The sequence below is a fragment of the Ascaphus truei genome, chromosome 21 (assembly GCF_040206685.1).
Source record: "Ascaphus truei isolate aAscTru1 chromosome 21, aAscTru1.hap1, whole genome shotgun sequence".
Lineage (NCBI taxonomy): Eukaryota > Metazoa > Chordata > Amphibia > Anura > Ascaphidae > Ascaphus > Ascaphus truei.
Genome location: NC_134503.1, coordinates 8,489,302 through 8,509,561, shown reverse-complemented (window position 1 = coordinate 8,509,561; position 20,260 = coordinate 8,489,302). Strand labels below are relative to the sequence as shown.

Here is a 20,260-nt window from a genome sequence, read left to right as displayed (position 1 = left end):
ACTGCTTTGCAAGAGGTCTGCCCGTTTAACTGGTTACACCTGAAAAATCAACACGGTAAGTAAATATGCAGAGCCGGATTTTATTCCCAAGAAGTGTACAGAGACCCTAGGAAGGCCAGCTAGCTATTAAACGACAGCCTTGCTGAATTAAAACAGAAGGAAGCAAAACGTCGCCGCTACTAGTGTCCAAATTTTTATAGAATATCAAATCAACAACTTCTGCAAGACTCGTGAGGGACACCCAGATGGGAATAGAATTGGGTTTAGATACACAATGTGTGAGGCCATCACTTGTACACTGGAGCAGTCCTGTGTGACACTTCAATCCCGCCACATGGGTTTCCCATCCTGAGCAGCTTGCTGTCGGCATGGAGGTTATGTATTTTTGGAGCTGGAATGGCTCCATCAACTGACTCAGAAACACAACTTAGAGAACAATGGTGCACTGCAGTGCATCTCAGGTAGTCATATGGCCTGTAACAGGGACTTATCCCAGTTTGGATAAAGCTGCCTCTCAGCTCTGAATCCAGCATGGAGATGGTTAATTGCAGCCACTCAATTAGCCAGTCTCCACCTGGACTAATGAGGACTGTAAAAAAAAAGCCTCATGTGAGACACAGGAAAGAGATGTTCCTCAGCCCACAACAGTGCCGACATGAGGAGAGGGTCTTGAATATACAGGAGGACTGTGTATTGACAGCAAGACCTCCTTTCTTGGACGCAGAGGACCCAGGAACCTGCCAGAGGCTGGACCATCAAGCACACCAAGACACCACTGACCTGAAGGGCCATCTGCTTTAAGGTACCGGTGAGACTTTGGGGTGGTAGGCTGGAAAGGGGCTTATCCTCCCAGTCTTGTAAGAGGGGGACGGGGGGAAGTAAGTTAGCCCTTACACAGGGATAGGTGTTTGTTGTTTTTGTATAGTTTTGTTTGCTGTGCTGTTTAAAGGGACAAGCTCAACAAAGCCATATGTTAATTTCACCCTAAAAGGTCTCCATTTGCGTACCTCTGCACACATCTCTTCCATGGCCGTAATGACAATTGGGCCCCACAACACCACAGAAACGCCAAGTCTCCATACTACCTTCCCAGCATTTAATAAGACACAGGGACAAGCCAAATTAAAGGGAACCACCAATTACAAGACAAAATAATGCAGCTTTCTGAACGTACCTTGTGCTTCGTACCCATCATACTGAGGAGACGTATCCCGGTCGTCTTCACTGGAGCCCATACCAAGCGCAGACTTCAGCTGCATGACGTTCATACGAGCGGTTAACTCGCCATTCCGGTCGCCGATCTGCAGTCAGGATGGAGTTTGTGAGAAAATTACCAAAGGAACATTCCTCTTTAAATATCCAACTTGATGCAGGGCCCCGTGTCCTAATTATTGTGTTCTAATAGAGATTAGTCCCTGTGGTCCTGTCCCAGTAAAGAAAGAGGCCACAAAGTTTCATCTTCTCCCTAAACCTGGCTTCAACGGGGACTCTGTGGTTACAGAACAAGCACTTGGAAACGTTACTTTAGAAGGGTTATCTTGCATACAGCCAGTGTCCAGAGTATGTAAACTGACAAAGTGACAACAGATTGCAAAAAAATAGTCCCTATTAAATATATCTGGTTAAAAACTGTAATGCCTACTGTTTTATTATACAAAAATAGGACACGTTTGTTAATTCTCTGTCTGGAGTCTTCTCTTCCCCCCTACCCCCCCAGCAGGTATACGTTAGTAACATTACACTTTTGGGATGGTTACAATGCGAGATGAGTTGTACGAGTTGTTCAGGGAATTCGCACATTCAGACTGCTAAATATATTAGAAGTACTTCGCTTTCCTGCATCTTTCTTAAAAACAAAAAATAAATAAAGACAAGCGAGAACGCATTGCCCCCATAAAGTTAATATAATTACACAAGCTTATGACACAAAAAGGTGAACAATCTATAAAAATATATATTTGCGCCCGGCGTGCACTATTACCAGACACCTGTAGAAGGATGACATCTGTAGTTTAATTTGGGGAAATAAACTATGAAATAATCCAACATCTGTAATATTTATGATAATTTGTCCTGGTACTAAAAAAAAAAAAAAAAAAACCCATATTGATGCAAACCTCGAGTGTGACAATTACACATTGAACTGGTGGAAAGAGTCTTGTGATGATTCACGGGTCATTCCAACAAAAAAGGGGTTTTATACATCCTATAATAAGGGGGTGCTTCACGATATTTCATTGGCATAGCTGACCTATATAATTAGGTGTATAATTAGATTGCAGTTTGAAGTGCCCCGTGGCTCGTAGAAGCTAATAGATGAAGGCACAAAGCAGTTAAAACCCATGCTTTCAATTAATGCTTAAAGTAAGACTTTGGGATCGTGTGCAAGTGTGAACTCCCAGGGAACAATATGAAAATCCCAGGCACAGTTGGGTTACCTGCAATGAGACCATGCTACCCTCTGATGCCTTTTCAATGACCTGCCTAAAGAATGCCTAAAAACCAGCAGCTTCCGGGCATGGAGGAATGAAATGATTCTGTGCTGGCAGATAATTGTGTGGATGACATTATCTTCTTGCATATGGATTTGAGGTGCCACCTGTGTGCCAGTTACCCAAGTACGTGATCCCCAAGACAATCTCATTCGGTCACATCGTTTTCTCATCTTAAACCTTTTACTGCCAGAGGTAGAGGAGACCTTCCCAGCAACAGGACCACAGAATATTAGGATGGGGAAGTGAGAGATGTGAGAATTTGCAACGGACATGCTCTGGGATGACAAAACAGGAACTCCTTTAATCAATAGACCACATCTACAAAACATAGGGAAGACTCGAGAAGTGTCGGTTGAAGGGACTTAAAAGTAGCACTGTCCAATATAGGACCACGAGTGGTAGCGCAGGCCAAGCTTGTCCGGTCCAGGCACTCATCATCAGTAATTACTAGGGCATGCAGATACAGTAAACCCACGGCTAATTCTGGTCCTTGGACAGCAAGATATAGTCGCCCCCCTTACTCTCCTTATGCACAGTTCAACAGCTGGCAGGATACCTCCTGGAGAGCATTTTTTAATGGGTAGATCTTTCTAGGCTAAAGTATCTGTCGTCTAAATTTAGCATAGGTCGAACTTGATGGACGTACTTCTTTTTTCAACCTCATCCACTATGTAACTATGATGTAACAACAGTTTTGCTGCAGAATATTACAACGTATCCCAATAGAATGCACCAGAGGGTCAATGAAGCTACATCAGTGCTAGGATCATTATCTTTATAAATAAAAGAGTATGCTGCACACCACAATGAAAAATTATAAATACATGCAGTTTACCAGTGCTGCTGGTTCAAGGAGTACCTGTCAAAGTGATTCCAGGGCAATACTCGGGAAAAGAAGGATCCAACGCTCTACGTGGTTTGATTGTAATGCTAATTTATTTGTGCCACACAACGTTTCGACCAATAGGTCTTTCTCAAGTGACTAGGCCTAGTCACTTGAGAAAGACCTATAGGTCGAAACGGTGTGTGGCACAAATAAATTAGCATTAGAATCAAAACCGTAGAGCGTTGGATCCTTCTTTTCCTGAGGATCATTATCTTAACATGACAGAGCAAGTGGCAATACTGGCCATGGTGTTAAAGCTCAAAGCAGAGAGAGTTGGAGAGTAGGAGACTTCTTCATGAGTCACTGACTTGCATTGGGTTGGTGAAGACAGCAAAAATGGTCAGATGCTTCTACAAACAATCTGTGAGTCTGACATTTAAATGTGGACAGTTGGCCAGAATGGGGGACACTGGGGGAGGGGGGGGGGTATTGTTGCACAAACTGTCTCTAGTCTCAGTGCACCATGAAGCTGAAAAATAGTGCAAAGTGCTGTGAACCACGGATCATTTAAAAGCTCAATTGTGCAACCATAAACAACCCCTTTGGCATCCAAATAATGCAGGAGTGGCCAACTCCAGTCCTTAAGGGCCACCAACAGGTCAGGCCACCCCTGATCTAATGGTCTGCCGAAAGATTGATCGAAACCTACCTATTAAATGGATAAATTAGCCAAGGGTTAATTAATGAGCTTATTACTGATCTCAAGCAAATAAAACTCTTTACCCAACATCTTCCTCAATGAAAGAGCCCGCAGAACTTAATGCAAACAGAAAGAAAACATCTAAGCCTGCCAAACGTCTCCATTACACAGTGCCAAAGTACGTTACATAACCTGGTTCCTGACACTGGTAAAGCTGGCACAGAAGGGATATTTTCCTATTTGTCACATGGAGAGGGAGAGAGAGAGGGAGGGAGAGAGGGAGGGAGAGAGGGAGGGAGAGAGGGAGGGAGAGAAAAAAAAAACTCAACATGCACTCATCATTGTATAGTAATGCATACTGTAAAATATAGACACACATACACACACCCGTATGCACACACACACACACACACACACACACACACACACACGTAGAGAATACCTTTGAAGTTTGTGTTACATCACTTACTTCAGTGACATTTTATATAGTGGATAACACTGCATTATAACAGCTATACCTTTGTAGTCATAATTGCTACAACAATGGCATTTTGTCCTCATTACGAGTCTCTCCCCACCCAATTCTGCACACACCAGTAGGAGTTCCCTGCAATGTGTTCAATATATTGCCGACGATCGCAATTTAGAAAGACGATTTGTTAAGGTAATTTGCATTTTCCTTTCAATCTACAACTGTACATGGAAAATAATGGGATTATTCACTGGTTGTGACCTTGCTCTTCCACTTGAGCCAAAAAGTGCCTTTTCAGCAGGAAGGCACAGAGGTGACCGCTTCTAAGAAGCCCAGATAAGCAGAACTGCTCCCTCTGCACCAAATACAGACACAGCCTTCCCGAAACCAGAGGTGCAGAGTTATAATCATATACACTTACCATGAATACCCATGCACTTTATATGAGACAGACACAAGATATACCATATGAAAGCTTCGACAAACCAGCAAGACATGTCAGGATACAGCAAATAACAGCGTATCATTAGGTTTGCAGAAACACAGGTATGTGAAATGACAAACCCATCGTCTTAAAAAGAGCCGTTCTTCCTACTCTCTCAGGCCCACACAATTATAGTATTTATTTTAACACAGGATAGGCCCAACTTCTGCGGCCAGCTGCTGGGCCTCTGGTTGCTGCCGCAGGACTTCGGCTCCCCCCAACTGCTCTGCCTGCCTCTTCTCACGCCGGGACTCTCTCTCGTCGGTGCGCACCGGAAGCTGGGCCTGACTACCGGGTGCACCCAGCTTCCGACGGGAGAAAGAGAGAGAAGCCCGGCGTGGGTAGAGGCCGGCAACAGCTGGGGAGGGACGGGCCTGACAGCGGCAACAGCCTGGGAGGGACGGGCCTGACAGCGGCAACAGCTGGGGAGGGACGGGCCTGACAGCGGCAACAGCTGGGGAGGGACGGGCCTGACAGCGGCAATCAGAGGTAAGTGCGAATTGTATTTGGGTGTTGTGGTAATTGAATTGGGGGGCTGTAGTAGTGTGGTGTCTATTTGGGGGGATAGTGTTTTTTTTATTGGGGGGGGGGGGGGTAATTATTGCATGGGGGGTTGTGTGTGTGGCCAGGGGAGAAAGGAGACATGAGTGTGAGGAGGGGGGGATTGAGGGAATGGGATTGAGAGAGAGGGGGTAATGGAGTGATCGCAGGAGGGGGTGGGGGTTGTAAGAGAGGGAGGGGGGAGAGTGCTAGAGGGAGGGGAAAGGGAGAAGAGAAATACAGGTGTAAAAGGGGAGGGCTCGTAAGGAAGACAATGCAGGGACGGAAACAACGTGCAGATGGGGCACGGAGGAGGGGGTGGGAGGGGACGGGGCACGGAGGAGGGGGTGGGAGGGGACGGGACCCGGGGGAAACTCTAGTCCTGGGCCCCGGGAAATCTGCCAGCGGCCCTGGACCCCGCGATTCCAAAATGGATGTTCGTTAGGATGGATTGCTCCTTTAAAATGGAGGAAATCTTCGCGACGGAAGGTTTTGCGTCTTACCTCACATGAGATCTCCATGTGCTTCCTGGCATAATGCAGGGCTTCTTCATGGTTCTCTAATGATACATAAGCATTCCCGAGGCTCCAGCACGCCCGTCCCTCACCCACTCTGGAAACAAGAGAAGAACACGTCTGATGGGTCATCCATGCATTTCTTATGTGTTTCACATGACCTTTGGGTTTCACTTTTACTCAAATCAGGACTGCTTCGGTTTTAAGTATTAGAAGTATGCAAGTTGTGGTAATGTAATGCAGGGGGGCTCAACCCCAGTCCTCCAGCTACCCCCCCCCCCCCCGGGTCAGGTTTTCAGGATACCCCTGCTACAGCAGAGGTGGCTCAGTCTTTGAGTCTCTGATTGAGCCACCTGTGCTGAAGCAGGGATATCCTGAAGACCTGAACTTTTGGGGGGGGGGGGGGAGGATGCTTGAGGGTAGGAGTTGAGCCCCCCTGGGATAGAGTATCCAGGCAAAGAATAAAAAATGTGCCTTCATGCACTTTTGCTCTCCGTTTCATCAAATGTGGGGAAACAAATTTTGCAGAAATATTTTTCACCAATTCCTCCTATTGACAGCTCCCAAAACACCAGCGGTGGTACAGAAGGGAAAATTTGAGCCAACCTTGGTATGTTGCCGCAGAGAGACACGAGATGGAGATGCCTCTTGCATCATCAGTATTACTCCCAAATTACGTGCACACACAGACCCCCAGACAGTAACTTTATATAACCCCTCACCATGTCACAATGTCCCTGTACGCAGGTTTCAGGTCACTTTTGCATTTGTTTTTACATACAGTTGTGTGTGACCTTACGCTCTACTTTCCATGCAACCACACGTGGGTTTCTTGGAAAGGCTTATTTATTGAGCCACAAAAATAAAACAGCTTCTTTTCAGCATATAGAACAAACAGAAAATAAGTCCTGAGTGGGGCTCTGCCCTTTCCCAACAGGGGCTTTTCAAAGTCCAGGGTAACAGTACATCAAAATAGCATAGTGAAGACAGACCTTAGCAGTAGTTCTCCCTCAGCATGTCAGTATCTCACTGGTTCAGACAGGCTGCATGTGTGTGCAGCCTGGGGGTTTTAAAGCTCCTTGATGAGGCAGCTGGGACCAGACTAATTGACAAGACCTACCCAGCTGAATGTTAACCCGGTCACTGCTGCACTGCAGACCTAAACATAGGTCTGCCAGGCATAGGGCTTGTGACGTTTATTCACCCTGTCACAGGCACCAACAAGAAACTCCATATGTAATTATGAAATTATTTAGGATTCTGGCACCTTTCTCCCCCCCGCAACAAAAACAATGAACATGCTTATATCTACACACCACATGAAGGACAGAAATGTATGTGTTCACATAGGTGCACGTAGCACCTATAGCTGGTGCTACACAAAACACATCTTTGTAATTCCTCGGACATCCTTGACAGCTGCTTAAACTGCAGTACCTAGCGCTGTATGTTACATCACAGAGGCTTACAGTGACTGTAAGACCTGTCCACTCTCACTCGCTTGTGTTCTCATTCCTTGTAAGACAGGATGTCACTTGTACATTTGCCAGTCCCATTATTTCCAAACGGGGTCTACGTCATGTACGTCAGATGCATACAACTAAACCTATTTTTGGGTGCAAACTTCCACATATCAGTCATTTGTGTCCTTGGGAACCTCGTCTTTTGAACGTGTGAGCTCATGTCTATGGATGAAAAACCAGGTCTGAATCCCCATGAGCAGCCACATGCAATGAAAGCAAAAACACAAGGTTTACTAGGAAATGATGAGACATCAAGTTCTGTGCAAGGGAAAAGTTCTCATTCTTTTTTCTTACCCACCATAACGTATTTAATGTGTGATTGAAACCGCTCAGAGAAAAACCAGCGCTCAACTGCTGGTCTCCGTGCTCCCCCCAGTGGCTCATTTGAGCGGATTCCTGATTTTTAGCACTCATTAAATAAGTTATGGTGGATAAAAAGTGACAGAAAAACTCCACCGTGCAGTGTTCAGCAAATAAAAATGCCAATTGTGAGCACATTCACCTCTCAGACAGGTCTGCTAACCTGCCTTTCCCCATTATCTCTTAGCATACAGTGCTTCCTCTGCAGCCAGGGATTCTGGGTAATGACATGCAAATGAGCACAGTCTGACCTTTTCCTTCTTGTCCATTTATGCCTGCCGTATTACACAGCTTTTCAGCACAACCTGGGTTAAAGAAGTGCAGAGCCAGTAACCCTACTCACAGGCAGGTGTTTTGACCTGTGTGAAGGCTGGGTATACTGGCTTTACAATATAATGAGAAGGAGCGGCTCAGTGAGTAAAGACACCGACTGGCACCGAGTGTGAAGCAGGGGAACCTGGTTCGATTCCCGGTGTCAGCTCCTTGTGACCTTGGGCAAGTCACTTTATCTCCCTGTGATAAAAAAAATAATAGATTGTAAGCTCCACGGGGCAGGGACCTGTGCCTGTAAAATGTCTCTGTAAAGCGCTACTATATATAGCATACATTACCATGAAGCGGCAAAGAGGCGACAGCACTCAGACAGTTTGAAGCAGTATTATGTATTAAACATATAGCGCATATCTCCAACGTTTCGATCCCACAGGGGGGTGCAGAGAACAAGTGACAGCTAGTGACTTAAATACCCATACCACATGTGACATAATAAACACACCCACTAATTAGATGACATCATAATTGCGTGCTGTAGCAGGAGACAATACCAAGATCAGAGAAAGTCAATGAGAATCAGCTGCATCTCTGCTGGAGTCCTCCAATTGGCCGGTCTCATTCACATGATCAGGCATAAGGCATCTGCATTACTGAGATTCTTCTATGTACACGCAGCATTGCATCCCCATTTGGCAAGGCAACCGCGCATGCGTGATGGCCAAATGTTCACCGCTGTCAGCCTTATCATAGCGTCTGGGGTTGTCATGGATACGGCGCATGCGCCGTGTATAATCCTCCGATCTACATTGCACAGTCACTGCCTCAAACATACTGACAAATCTCCTAGAGTGCCTCTCCACATTTTCAAAGCCCATTGTCTGGACACAAGCAATGTCCCTATTTGGAGTAAACGCTGAGCCCAGGGGAATGCATAAGTAGTGACAAGACTCGCCATATACAACTGAGCCCCCCACACAACTTAAGGAAGAGGGTTTTGGAGTAAAAAAGTCAGAGAGAGAACCTGCTAAGAGCGCATGGGAACACCCAAATATAACACAGTGAGGATAAGTGAGGTGGAGAGGGAAGGGAAATAAAAATCTATGGAACAAAATGTGCAGAATGAGCAAAAGTAACTGTAAAATAATATATATACCCCATTATGCATAATAAACATTATAAGCATTACCTAGATATCTGACTACACTGGTGCACATGTAAGCCAATGGAAATACATTATAAGAAACCTCCCAGGTTCATGTCCTCATTTAAACCTTTTGGGGCCATAGTGTCTAATTTATAAATCATTCTCGCCTCGAGTTGCAGCAACAGCCGATGTCTATTGCCTCCCCTCGGTGGAACATTGGCGTGCACGATGGGCACACCGCGAAACGTGGCCACGCTGAGCGGTTTATGTTTAACGTGTCCTGCCATTGGTAGATCCTCCTGGTTAGTGGATTCTGCGAGGGCTTTCCGTATCGTTGAACGGTGCATTGCTATTCGCTCCTTGAGCGTCCGGGATGTCTTGCCCACGTAGACGAGCCCCCTAGGGGCATTTGATGAATCGCAATTGAGAAAGCCCACTATTTTGCTTGGATAACCCTTGTGCGGGTGCATGAACGTATTGCCCGACATCAGATATTGGCAATTAACGCACCCTCTGCACTTATGTACCCCAGGGAATTTAGTGAGCCAGGTGGGGGGCACAGCGTATTTATCCACAGGGTCTGCTGTCGTGAGATGGTCCCCTATATTGCGGCCCCGCCGGTAGCAGAGAAGGGGTGGTGACTTAAAGTATTTCCCAATGCGTTCATCATTGGCCAGAATGTGCCAGTTTTACATATAATCCCAGGGCTCCCAAACCGCGATCCCCGAAAATGTTATACATTTATTTCACCAGCACCCTGCCAACTTTTCCATCACAGTCATAGAACCTGGCAGTTTGTGACCGGCTGCTTTGTATGCCCGAAGCGATACGAGCGGCGGCAACTCTTTCGCTGCCAGGGGAGCCTGCCAAGCATTGCTCTGCCAACGTAAGCAACCGGTTTTAGACCGGCAGACACTACGAATCTTTCATTTTATTCAGTCTGTGGAGTTAACCCCCTTATCTGAGCGACACACCTGCAACTGGCAGGTAAAGGGTTAACCCATGGAGTTCTCAACTCCAGTCCTCCAGAACACCCCCATCCCCCCAATAGATCCGGTTGAGGATATACAAGCTTCAGCACAGGTGGCTCAGTCTTCAAGTGAGCCACCTGCGCTGAAGCTGGGATATCATCAAAACCTGAACTGTTGGGGGTCTTGAGGGCTAGAGTTGAGAACCCCCATGGGTTAAGCATCTCTAGACTAAGCTCTCACATGCAGGGCCCGCATTGCCTTTTCAATCGGATGGTCCTTACTTGTATGCAACTATTTCTGTAATTATCAAATCCCTGCACCCCCCATTGTACCGCGCTGCGGAATATGTTGGCACTTTACATGATATTATTAAGCATCACACGTGGCCAATGCACACACCGACCCACCGATGTTTGTGACTCACCTGTCTCCTAGTTCTTGTGCTATGGAAAGATGCTTCAGATGGTAATCTATGGCCCTCTCGTAGTCCTGGAGAAGAGTAAATGTATTTCCAAGGCTGTAGCAGGCCTGGGCTTCAACAGCCTGATCCTTCAGCTGCCTAGAGAGCTGCAGCGTCTTCCTATGGAAATAAGAGGGACAATACAAATAAAAAAAAAAACACCTGGATTGTATGGGAATAGTCATGTTATTATATGGTGCTGCATTGTACGCAGTGCTGCACATAGAATATTTCAGGCATAGGTACCTGGCCAGTGGAGCTTACCATCAAGTTGTTGGTGCAGGGATAATATTAACATACCTAAGCCATGGAGCAGCAAAGTTTCCATCGGATTACTCCAGGGGTTCTCAACTCCAGTCCTCAAGACCAACCAACAGGTCAGGTTTTCAGGATATCCCTGCTTCAGCACAGGTGGCTCAATCAGAGGCTCAGTCGAAGACTGAGCCTCTGATTGAGCCACCTGTGCTGAAGCAGGGATATCCTGAAACCCTGACCTGTTGGGAGGTCTTGAGGATTGGAGGCGAGAATTTGTGCTGAAGCTGGGATATCCTGAAACCCTGACCTGTTGGGAGGTCTTGAGGATTGGAGGCGAGAAGCTCTGTAACAACTGTAATCGTTCTAGGAGAATCATGCTCAGACAGAACAAGACCGATATGCATGGGTACTGTACACTGCGTCTGTCTGCACCGCTACAAAAACTTCACCAGAAACATTTCAACTATTTCACAGAAGCATAAGTGGTTGCTCAGAAAATCTTGCTTTCACGGCGGATTTCCACACCCTAGGCCTTTCTGCGTATCTGTCCCCGCTGACTGTATTAATCATCACAGAAATCTTTAAAGTCCACGCCAAAAAACAAAAAACCTCACACGAAATAACCTTCATCAGAAAAGTGCAAAATAAAGAAACCAATAAATTATCCATGGTAACTTTCAAAGTGAAACACAGTACTCTCGTCTGACAGTGAAGGGGTTAATATTCAGTACTGTTAAAGATGAATATTACAGCTGAAGCTGGGATATCCTGAAAACCTGATATATTGGGGGGGGGGGAGGGTGAGGGGGGGCTTGAGGACTGGAGTTGAGCACCCCTGCTTTAAGCCTAGACCTTCCCTGTGAAAACCTTGTAGGGGTGAGAGCTGCAGGGAACGGCAATGCGTTTCTGTGCAAATGCGCCGCACATCATGCCGGCACTGAAGAGGTTAAAAAGCTTGCCAAGACAAAGTAACCAATCAATGAAACACCCAACAGTAACAAAGTGTGTGTGTGGGGGGGGGGGGGGGAGGGTGTGTGTGTGTGTGGGGGGGGGGGGGGGGGGGAGGGTGTGTGTGTGTGTGTGGGGTGTGTGTGTGTGTCTGTGTGGTGTGTGTGTGTGTGTGTGTGTGTGTGTGTGTGTGTGTGTGTGGTGTGTGTGGTGTGTGTGGTGGGTGTGGTGGGTGTGGTGGGTGTGTGTGTGGTGTATGTCTGTGTGGTTGGTGTATGTCTGTGTGGTTGGTGTGTGTCTGTGTGGTTGGTGTGTGTCTGTGTGGTTGGTGTGTGTCTGTGTCTCTGTGTGGTTGGTGTGTGTGTCTGTGTGGTTGGTGTGTGTCTGTGTCTCTGTGTGGGTGGTGTGTGTGGTGTGGTGTGTGTGTGTGTGGTGTGTGTGTCTGTGTGGTTGGTGTGTGTCTGTGTGGTTGGTGTGTGTCTGTGTGGTTGGTGTGTGTGTCTGTGTGGTTGGTGTGTGTGTCTGTGTGGTTGGTGTGTGTGTCTGTGTGGTTGGTGTGTGTGTCTGTGGTGGGGGGGGGGGGGTCGTTCAACTTCGCAGGAAACGTACAGCAAAACTACAAACTTGCCTGAGAATGACGGCCTTTTGACGCACTAAGGATCCCTTTCAGATGCCCGCAGGAGAAGGAGAGGATGAGACTGAACCGCCGTGCTGCAGGTGAGCTGCTTTAAACACGGCCCGAGTGACTAATCTGTCTGACACTTGAGTGCCCGCTGTGACTCCGCTGTGAGGTTCACAGGACTGTAATCGCGCAGCGATCCAAACACTCTGCACTGGAAGGCACATGCAGTGCAGCTTAACTGCGATGTTCTCCCATGGAGTCTTTGAAGTTCCATTCTGAGAGTATTAACCCTTACCTGCTGTACGATGCTGGCATCGTAGTGGCCCTTGTAATACTAGCCTCTGAAGTGGAATACCTTGCTTTAAGAACAAGCACCAGATTTGTATGAACCTGGACAACTCCTTTCCCTAAACCTCAGATAGTACAAGAAATAACACGAAAAAAGCAGAACTAAGGTATTCTTAATCATTCTCATTACATGTGGTCAGCTAGGGTCACGGTTAACCCCTTTGCTGGAAAACGGGGCAGCAGTAAATGACTGTGCAATGAATTGCTGGCCCATTTGTCAGCAAAGGGGTTAAGAGCGGCTGTGTAACCCGCATTCACCCTCACCAGAAGGTCACATCGGTCTCCATCATGATTGGCCTGGCTGTGACGTTAATCAGACGGCTGGAACATTACTTTCCCAGCTACACATCACGTCAGCCCCGAGTTTTTTTTCTAATGTGGCTTCAGATCAACCGCCCGCTCAGCCAAGGACAAAATATTATCTGCCCTTCGAAGTGGCACCTCTCTCCGATAAAGAACAAAACTGTACTCTTTCCTATCACAGAGCCAAACCGGAGCGGGAGAACAGCACTTTCCCAAACACCATCTTTGAACATGAATGAAAAAGCTGAAGACAATTTTTGTCTTTCTGCTATGAATTGTCTTCACTAAGATGTGTCATATACCAAAGCCCCATACCCAGCTCAGGGAATATATAATGGATTGTGTTTCCTAGTGCAAAACCAGGGCAACAGGGGCACCTGCTGTATCAAAGAAAATCCAGTTTAGCTAAAGCGGTTGAGTAACGGAGGGTGGACTATTCAGCCAAGGCAGAAAGATGTATCACAAGTTTACCTGTACCCTCAGTTTACCTGTACCCTCAGTTTACCTGTACCCTCAGATACAAGGTATCATCTGCAAAAAAAAAAATCTGGCGTTTTTGCATTAAAAAGATTTCATAAACTGATCAAAGTACAGCTTCGCTTCACCAATTAATACAATGAGGGCATTACGGACTGAATGGATTGGCTCATCAAATCTGGTATCCCAAAATTGTATCAGGAGAGCGATATAAACTATATACATAAAACATGGCACTCAAACAAGATGATGGATGAACAATAAAAAGGCCGTGCACCTATCAAAGAGAGTTGAGGACTTGTACAGGAACACATAACACGTGGCTTAGTCAAGCAGACGAAGAGAGAGAGAAGACACCACCAATGATGGTCCTTCCAGATGAAACGTCAAAGGCAAGAAAAATCGATGAAGAATGGGAAGGCTCCTGGGGAAGATGGAGTTAGAACTGAAATTTTGAAGGAAACTGGGGAACATGTAGAGAAAATCATTACAAAGCTCTTTACATTCGGCTTGAAGAACAGGAAAATGCCAAAACAAAAATTTAGCAAATGCTAGTTATCCTCATCCACAAGAAAGAAGGAAATGAAGACCTCAAGAAATAAAAACCAAAATCGATTAGTCTACGTCCAATCAATCACTTCCAAGATTTTTTACGAAGATATTCACTAATTGGCTGCAACAGATACTGGCCTTTGCCCACCCAAGTTGTACAAGAAGTGATTTACCAAAGTAATGAATATGATTTATTACTCTGTTTAGGATTAATAGATTATGAAGAAGTATTTGATTTTGTCCCCACTGCAACCATTTTGAAATGCATAAAGATGACAACGTTTTCAAGAAGTGCACCTTGATATTATAAGAAACATTCACGACAACACCACATCAACCATCATATTACATGAAGACACAAGCAAGGTAAGGATCGGCACGTGTGTGCAAAAGGAAGGCACCAAAGCTTTTCACAGCAACACTTGAAGAATTGTTCATGACATGGAATTGGGAAGAAAAAGGAATCCAAATTAATGGTGAATACTTGAGTCCCCTACGATTTAGCCGTTCTTATTTTTGCCACAAGGTCAGAAGACCTCCTGCAACCAATTCAAAGAACTAGCTGAAGCAAGTAAAAAGGCGAGCTTTCATATGAATCTCAGCCAGGCCAAAGTGGTGCTCGACAAATATGGCAACTCCACAAAGATCAAAATAAATCGAAAAATTGTGTGTACCTTGGCCAGCAAGTATGAATAGATGGGAACCCTTCGAATGAAATCAATAGGAGAATGAAGATGGGATGGAATTTGGAAGAAAGAAGACAATCTTGCAAGGGAACCTCCCACTGTGCCTCAAGAGTGTTGGACCAATGTCTTCGTTCTGTGAAACTTGCACCCAAAAATGCAAAGTTAATTCAGAAGCTTCAGTCAACTCAAAGAAGTCTGTTTGCTGAATATTACCAGAAAAGACAGGACAAAGTAGGAATGGATTTGGAAGCAAATTAAAAAAAGTCTAACATCAATACAATAGTGAAGAAATTAAGATGTCAAGTAGCTGGTCTGATCACAAAAAGAAATTACCATCATTGGACAAAGATGATCAAAAGAAAGATGGAGGATGAAACTTTGTTGGCACCAAATGGAGAGCTTGCAACAGTTGTACCTGGAAGATCATTGAGGAGGAATGATGATATATTATATTTAATACATTGTTAATGCAATGGTACTGACTTTACATCCCATTGAACAGGTTCTACAGAACGAGAGCAGCACTTGAGAACTAATAAGAACGTCTTCCTCCATGTAGGTTCCTACAGTATATATCCCATATGACGCCCTATTCATACTATAAAAGAGAATTCACAATCAAAGTCACGGATTGTTTCCAAAGCCTGCTCTGGTTTCCAGAAAAAGAGAGCGTTGGCCTGTTGTGTAAATCACATAACGTACTTGTAATATTCAGCCGAAGCATCAAACTTCCCAAGAAATATGTGTGCGTTTCCCAAGTTGCTGTAGGCTCGTCTTTCGGCCGCCTTGTCTCCGAATTCTTTTGCGATGGCAAGTCTCTGGTAGCAAAAGAAAGAAGAAATATTAAACATGCAGTTTAAGAATATTCTGTCATTAAAATTACAACTTAGGTTATAAATTGTGTTTTTTAGCACATGTGAGTAGCAGCGTCACATGATTTAGAAGAAACCAAGAATGCTCAATGGAGGCAATTAAGACAATGGCCACACACAGGGTGGGTCACCAGCAGGTGAGATCAGCCAAATCATAACACATCTACGGGGTGCCTCAATGCATCAAAGCAATGCTAGGTATGAAAGCGTGGTTCTTGTACAACCTTGTAGTCTTTGATTTATTTGTTTAAAAACAGTGTTTTGCGTCTATTTCTGGCAAACTAACATCAGGAGTGGCCAACTCCAATCCTCCAGAGCCACCAAGAGGTCAGGTGTTCAGGATATCCCAGCTTCAGCACAGGTGGCTCAATCAGTGGCTGAGCCACCTAAGCAGGGGTATCCTTAAACCCTGTCCGGTGAGTGGCTCGAGGACTGGACTCGAAAATCGTTCATTTTACCTCTTTGTGAAAAGTAATGGCCTCGTTGAAGTTGCCAACGAGGTAGTGGGTGTTACCGAGGTTTCCGTAAGCTCGCCCCTGGGCTGCCCTATCGCCCAGTTCCTTAACAAGAGCCAGGTTCCTCCTGCAACACAGAGCAATCAGTTGTGGTAATAGTCACCGTTCTGCACCAAGTCATTCTAATGATTAGGATATTTATTACCAAGAAAGTAAAGCATATTGAGCATTAAGTACTGGAATATTCAAAGGTTACTATTCCAAAGATTGAGACACATGGTGGCATGATGAGAGCCATGTACCAACTTGCATTCAAGTGAATAGAAGTTGATGCGCTTTTTATCGGGCGTAACCTTACTTCTCACTGTATTGAATAGGTGGGTAAGAGAGGTTGATCATGTAAACCCGGGGTCTCAAACTCAGTCCTCAGGGGCCATCAAACAGGCCAGCTTTGATGGATATCCCTGCTTCAGCACAAGTGGCTAAATCAGTGGCTCCATCGAAGAGCCACCTGTGCTGAAGCAGGGATGTCCATAAAACCTGGCCTGTTTGGTAGCCGTTGAGGACAGCGTTTGAGACCCCGGATTTAAGGATATGGTCAAGTTTCAGTAAGTTGGATACCATTCTTCTGGCTCCAGTTGGCCTGAAACTTTGGCCCCTGTCCACTACGTGAAGCCGCCGTCCTCGTGCTGGAGAAGAGTTAAACTCCATTCATTTTTATGGCGCCCAAGTACAGGAAACATATCTTCGTGACATATTAATACGGACCCTTGTATTTAAAAAATCAGACAGCCAATAAATGTTAGCATGAAATCTGCCAATGCATTGCTGGCCTCCTGCCAGGGAATCAAGTCTTGGCCAACCCAACCTGGTAAACATGCTTTCAACTTGCCGAAATAAGGCAAGTCATTTTTCCTTCAAACAGAAAATCTGACAAATAAGTGAAATTAACCTTTTTGGCAGCAAAGGGGCACAGCCTAGCTCTGGCAGTGAAGAAGTGGAAGGGGCAGGGGTACTTACTCGTAGAACTCTGTAGCTTTCTCTAGGGTCTCTTTGACTTCCTCCGAGAGATCCCCAGGAATCTGGGGCATGTTCCAAGATAACTGCTTCCCTTTGGCATGGAAGACATTGCCTGCGTTGTACAGGGCTCGAGCTTCGCCCACCTGCATGGAGTCAAGACAGAGACGGCATTTATCAATCAATTGCAACATGGTCAGGAAGATGGTGATGATACAATGAATGGCTAAAGCAAGTGGCCAGCCCCCACAACAAATCCATAGAGCTACTACATTAGGTGTAGACCACAAGAGAGATGTATGCATAAACCCCGTTTAGTAAGTATTAGGTGCTGCTAAAACACAATTTGTGGATATTCAACCCTTTATATATTCGGTGTCAAGGCTGCAGTGGAATAAAATGGGTCAGATCTAGGTTAAGATGGGCATGTCTCGTCATTAATCGGGTTACACAAAAACCTTCCCTGCAATGTTCTTCTCAAGCACATAAAAAAAAAAAAAAAAAAAGAAGAAGAAGAACATGGAAATACATTATGGTGCATTAGAGCATGGGTGCTCAACAGCTCCGGTTATCAGGACATCCCTGCTTCAGCACAGGTGGCTCGGAGGCTCAAAGACTGAGCTTCTGATTGAGCCACTTGTGCTGAAGCAGGGACCAATTGAGCCACCTGTGCTGAAGCAGGGACCAATTGAGCCACCTGTGCTGAAACAGGGATATCCTGAAAACCTGAAGACTAGAGTTGAGAACCACTGCCTCAGAACATATATGAGGATGAGTAAATACTGAGCCTCTGAGCCACCTGTGCTGAATCAGGGACCGATTGAGCTACCTGTGCTGAAACAGGGATATCCTGAAAACCTGACCTGTTGGGAGCGGGGGGGGGGGGTGGAGTTGAGGGGGGACTTGAGCACTTGAGTAGAGCCCCCATGCGCTAGATATATGCGTTATGTTAATAATAATAAACGAGTCTACGCTACGCAGGATTTCAAATAAAACGGTAAAAAACGGGTCTACATTTGGTAAAATAGTTTATCAAAAAGATGCAATGTAAATATTCATCGGCTAATGGTTCTGAAGTTTGACAAAGCATTCGGTCAACCAAAATAAAGCTGGCCGGTTTACCTGGACAAACAAGGAGTCACAGTTTTTGCACAGGTTTACATTCATTTATGTGGCTGTAATTAACACGGATATATTCTGGGGGGGAAAACTAAAAAGTCAAGGGCCCCGAAGATGGCTCCTACTCTTCAGGAGTATTTTGTAAGATGTTACAGAAGCTGTACAAAGTATGTATTAAAAATGAGATGCCCCAAAAACAGCAGTGACCCCCTCCAGTCCTCAAGGGCCCCCATCAAGTCTTCAGGATATCCCTGCTTCAGCACAGGTGGGTCAGTTGTTGACTTGCCAACTCCAGTCCTCAAGGGCCACCAACAGGACAGGTTTGGTCTTCGACTGAGTCACCTGTGCTGAAGCAGGGATATCCTGCAAATCTGACCTGTTGGTAGCCCTTGAGGATCCAGTCCTCAATGGCCACCCCTACTCCAAGTAAAGTAATAAGACACTATTGCCATCCTCAGCATCTATTTACCTACAGATCTAATACTAACTCAACGTGTGCCAAGTCCATTCAGTTTGTACCTTGTCTCCCTGTTCCTGAGAAATGTCCAAGTGTCGCTGGCAGCAAGCGGTGGCTTCGTCAAACTGTCCCAGGATCTTCAAAGTATTCCCCAGATTTCCACTCGCTTTGGCTTCTCCAATGCGGTCTGCAATGGACCTACAATAAGAGAAGAGAAGCTATAAACACATTCAGGGACTCACACACTCTCACACACACACACACACACACTCACACTCACACACACTCACACACTCACACACACACACACACTCACACTCACACACACTCACACACACACTCACACTCACACACACTCACACACACTCACACACACTCACACACTCACACACTCACACACTCACACACTCACACACTCACACACTCACACACTCACACACTCACACACTCACACACTCACACACACACTCACACACTCACACACTCACACACTCACACTCACACACTCACACACTCACACACTCACACACTCACACTCACACTCACACACACTCTACCTGGCCAGTGTAAGGTCATGCTTGTGATATTCAAGTGCCTTGGAGTACTCTTTCAGGTAGAAGTAAGCATTGCCAAGTTGGCTGTAGATGGCGCTAAGAGTCTTTAGATCTTCAGTCCCAACCTGGACCGCGGCTTCGAAGAAAGTGGCTCCCGTCCTGAAATCTCCGGCTTTGCACAGACGCTCCCCTTCTAGTGCTAGCTCCAAGCAGGAGGCCTCCATCCTGTAACAAGCAGACACCGACTAATAAGCAAGGTGGGGGAAAGTCACAACTGTCACGGTGTGTATGAAGCTGCTAAAGTAGGAGACGTATCTTCTCTCCCACTGCAGGCACGGGCGCCAGCAACATATTGCAGCACAGTAGGGCACAGTTCTTATTCGGGGCACATGCCTGAATATTAGCACTTCATCAGATCGGTACATCTAATAAAATGATCTACAACCCAAAACCTCTTGTATAGCGCTCCTCTGAATAAAAGATCTATTTACTTGCGTTTCAGTATGTCTTTTTTTATAATTTCTCCCTTTGTGCACCATGAAAGCTGCAAACCAAGCAATACCCTACATGTGTTTTTAATAAATCAGTTCTGTACTAGGAGAAAATACTTGTAGCATTTTTTTCCCCCAACAACTCTGAATGACATTTTTAACGTATAATGTAACAAGTCTTTTTTGTTTCTATAGCAACCATTTACAAAGTCACACTGACTGCAGAATACTCCCTCCCCTGCAGCCATTTAGTGAACCCCAGAACTGAATCTTCACTGATCCATCACAAGAGAACGGATCGATTGGCAACGTGGCTAATTATCATTGTGTGGATTGTATTG

The 20,260-nt window shown here is 45.6% G+C and overlaps 1 protein-coding gene across 4 annotated transcripts in view; it reads right to left on the bottom strand.

The window, feature by feature from the left end:
• The window catches only part of GPSM1 (G protein signaling modulator 1), a 150,822-nt gene that overhangs the window by 81,900 nt on the left and 48,662 nt on the right, over positions 1–20,260 (bottom strand). For all 4 annotated transcript variants that reach the window (XM_075578864.1, XM_075578863.1, XM_075578862.1 and 1 more), the window contains exons 2-9: positions 19,432–19,653; positions 18,937–19,072; positions 17,302–17,444; positions 16,285–16,408; positions 15,657–15,772; positions 10,728–10,883; positions 6,021–6,129; positions 1,175–1,301 (exon numbers count right to left, since the gene is read on the bottom strand). In XM_075578864.1, the coding sequence (XP_075434979.1) occupies positions 1,175–1,301; positions 6,021–6,129; positions 10,728–10,883; positions 15,657–15,772; positions 16,285–16,408; positions 17,302–17,444; positions 18,937–19,072; positions 19,432–19,653 (1,133 nt within the window). The remainder of the gene's footprint in view (positions 1–1,174; positions 1,302–6,020; positions 6,130–10,727; positions 10,884–15,656; positions 15,773–16,284; positions 16,409–17,301; positions 17,445–18,936; positions 19,073–19,431; positions 19,654–20,260) is intronic.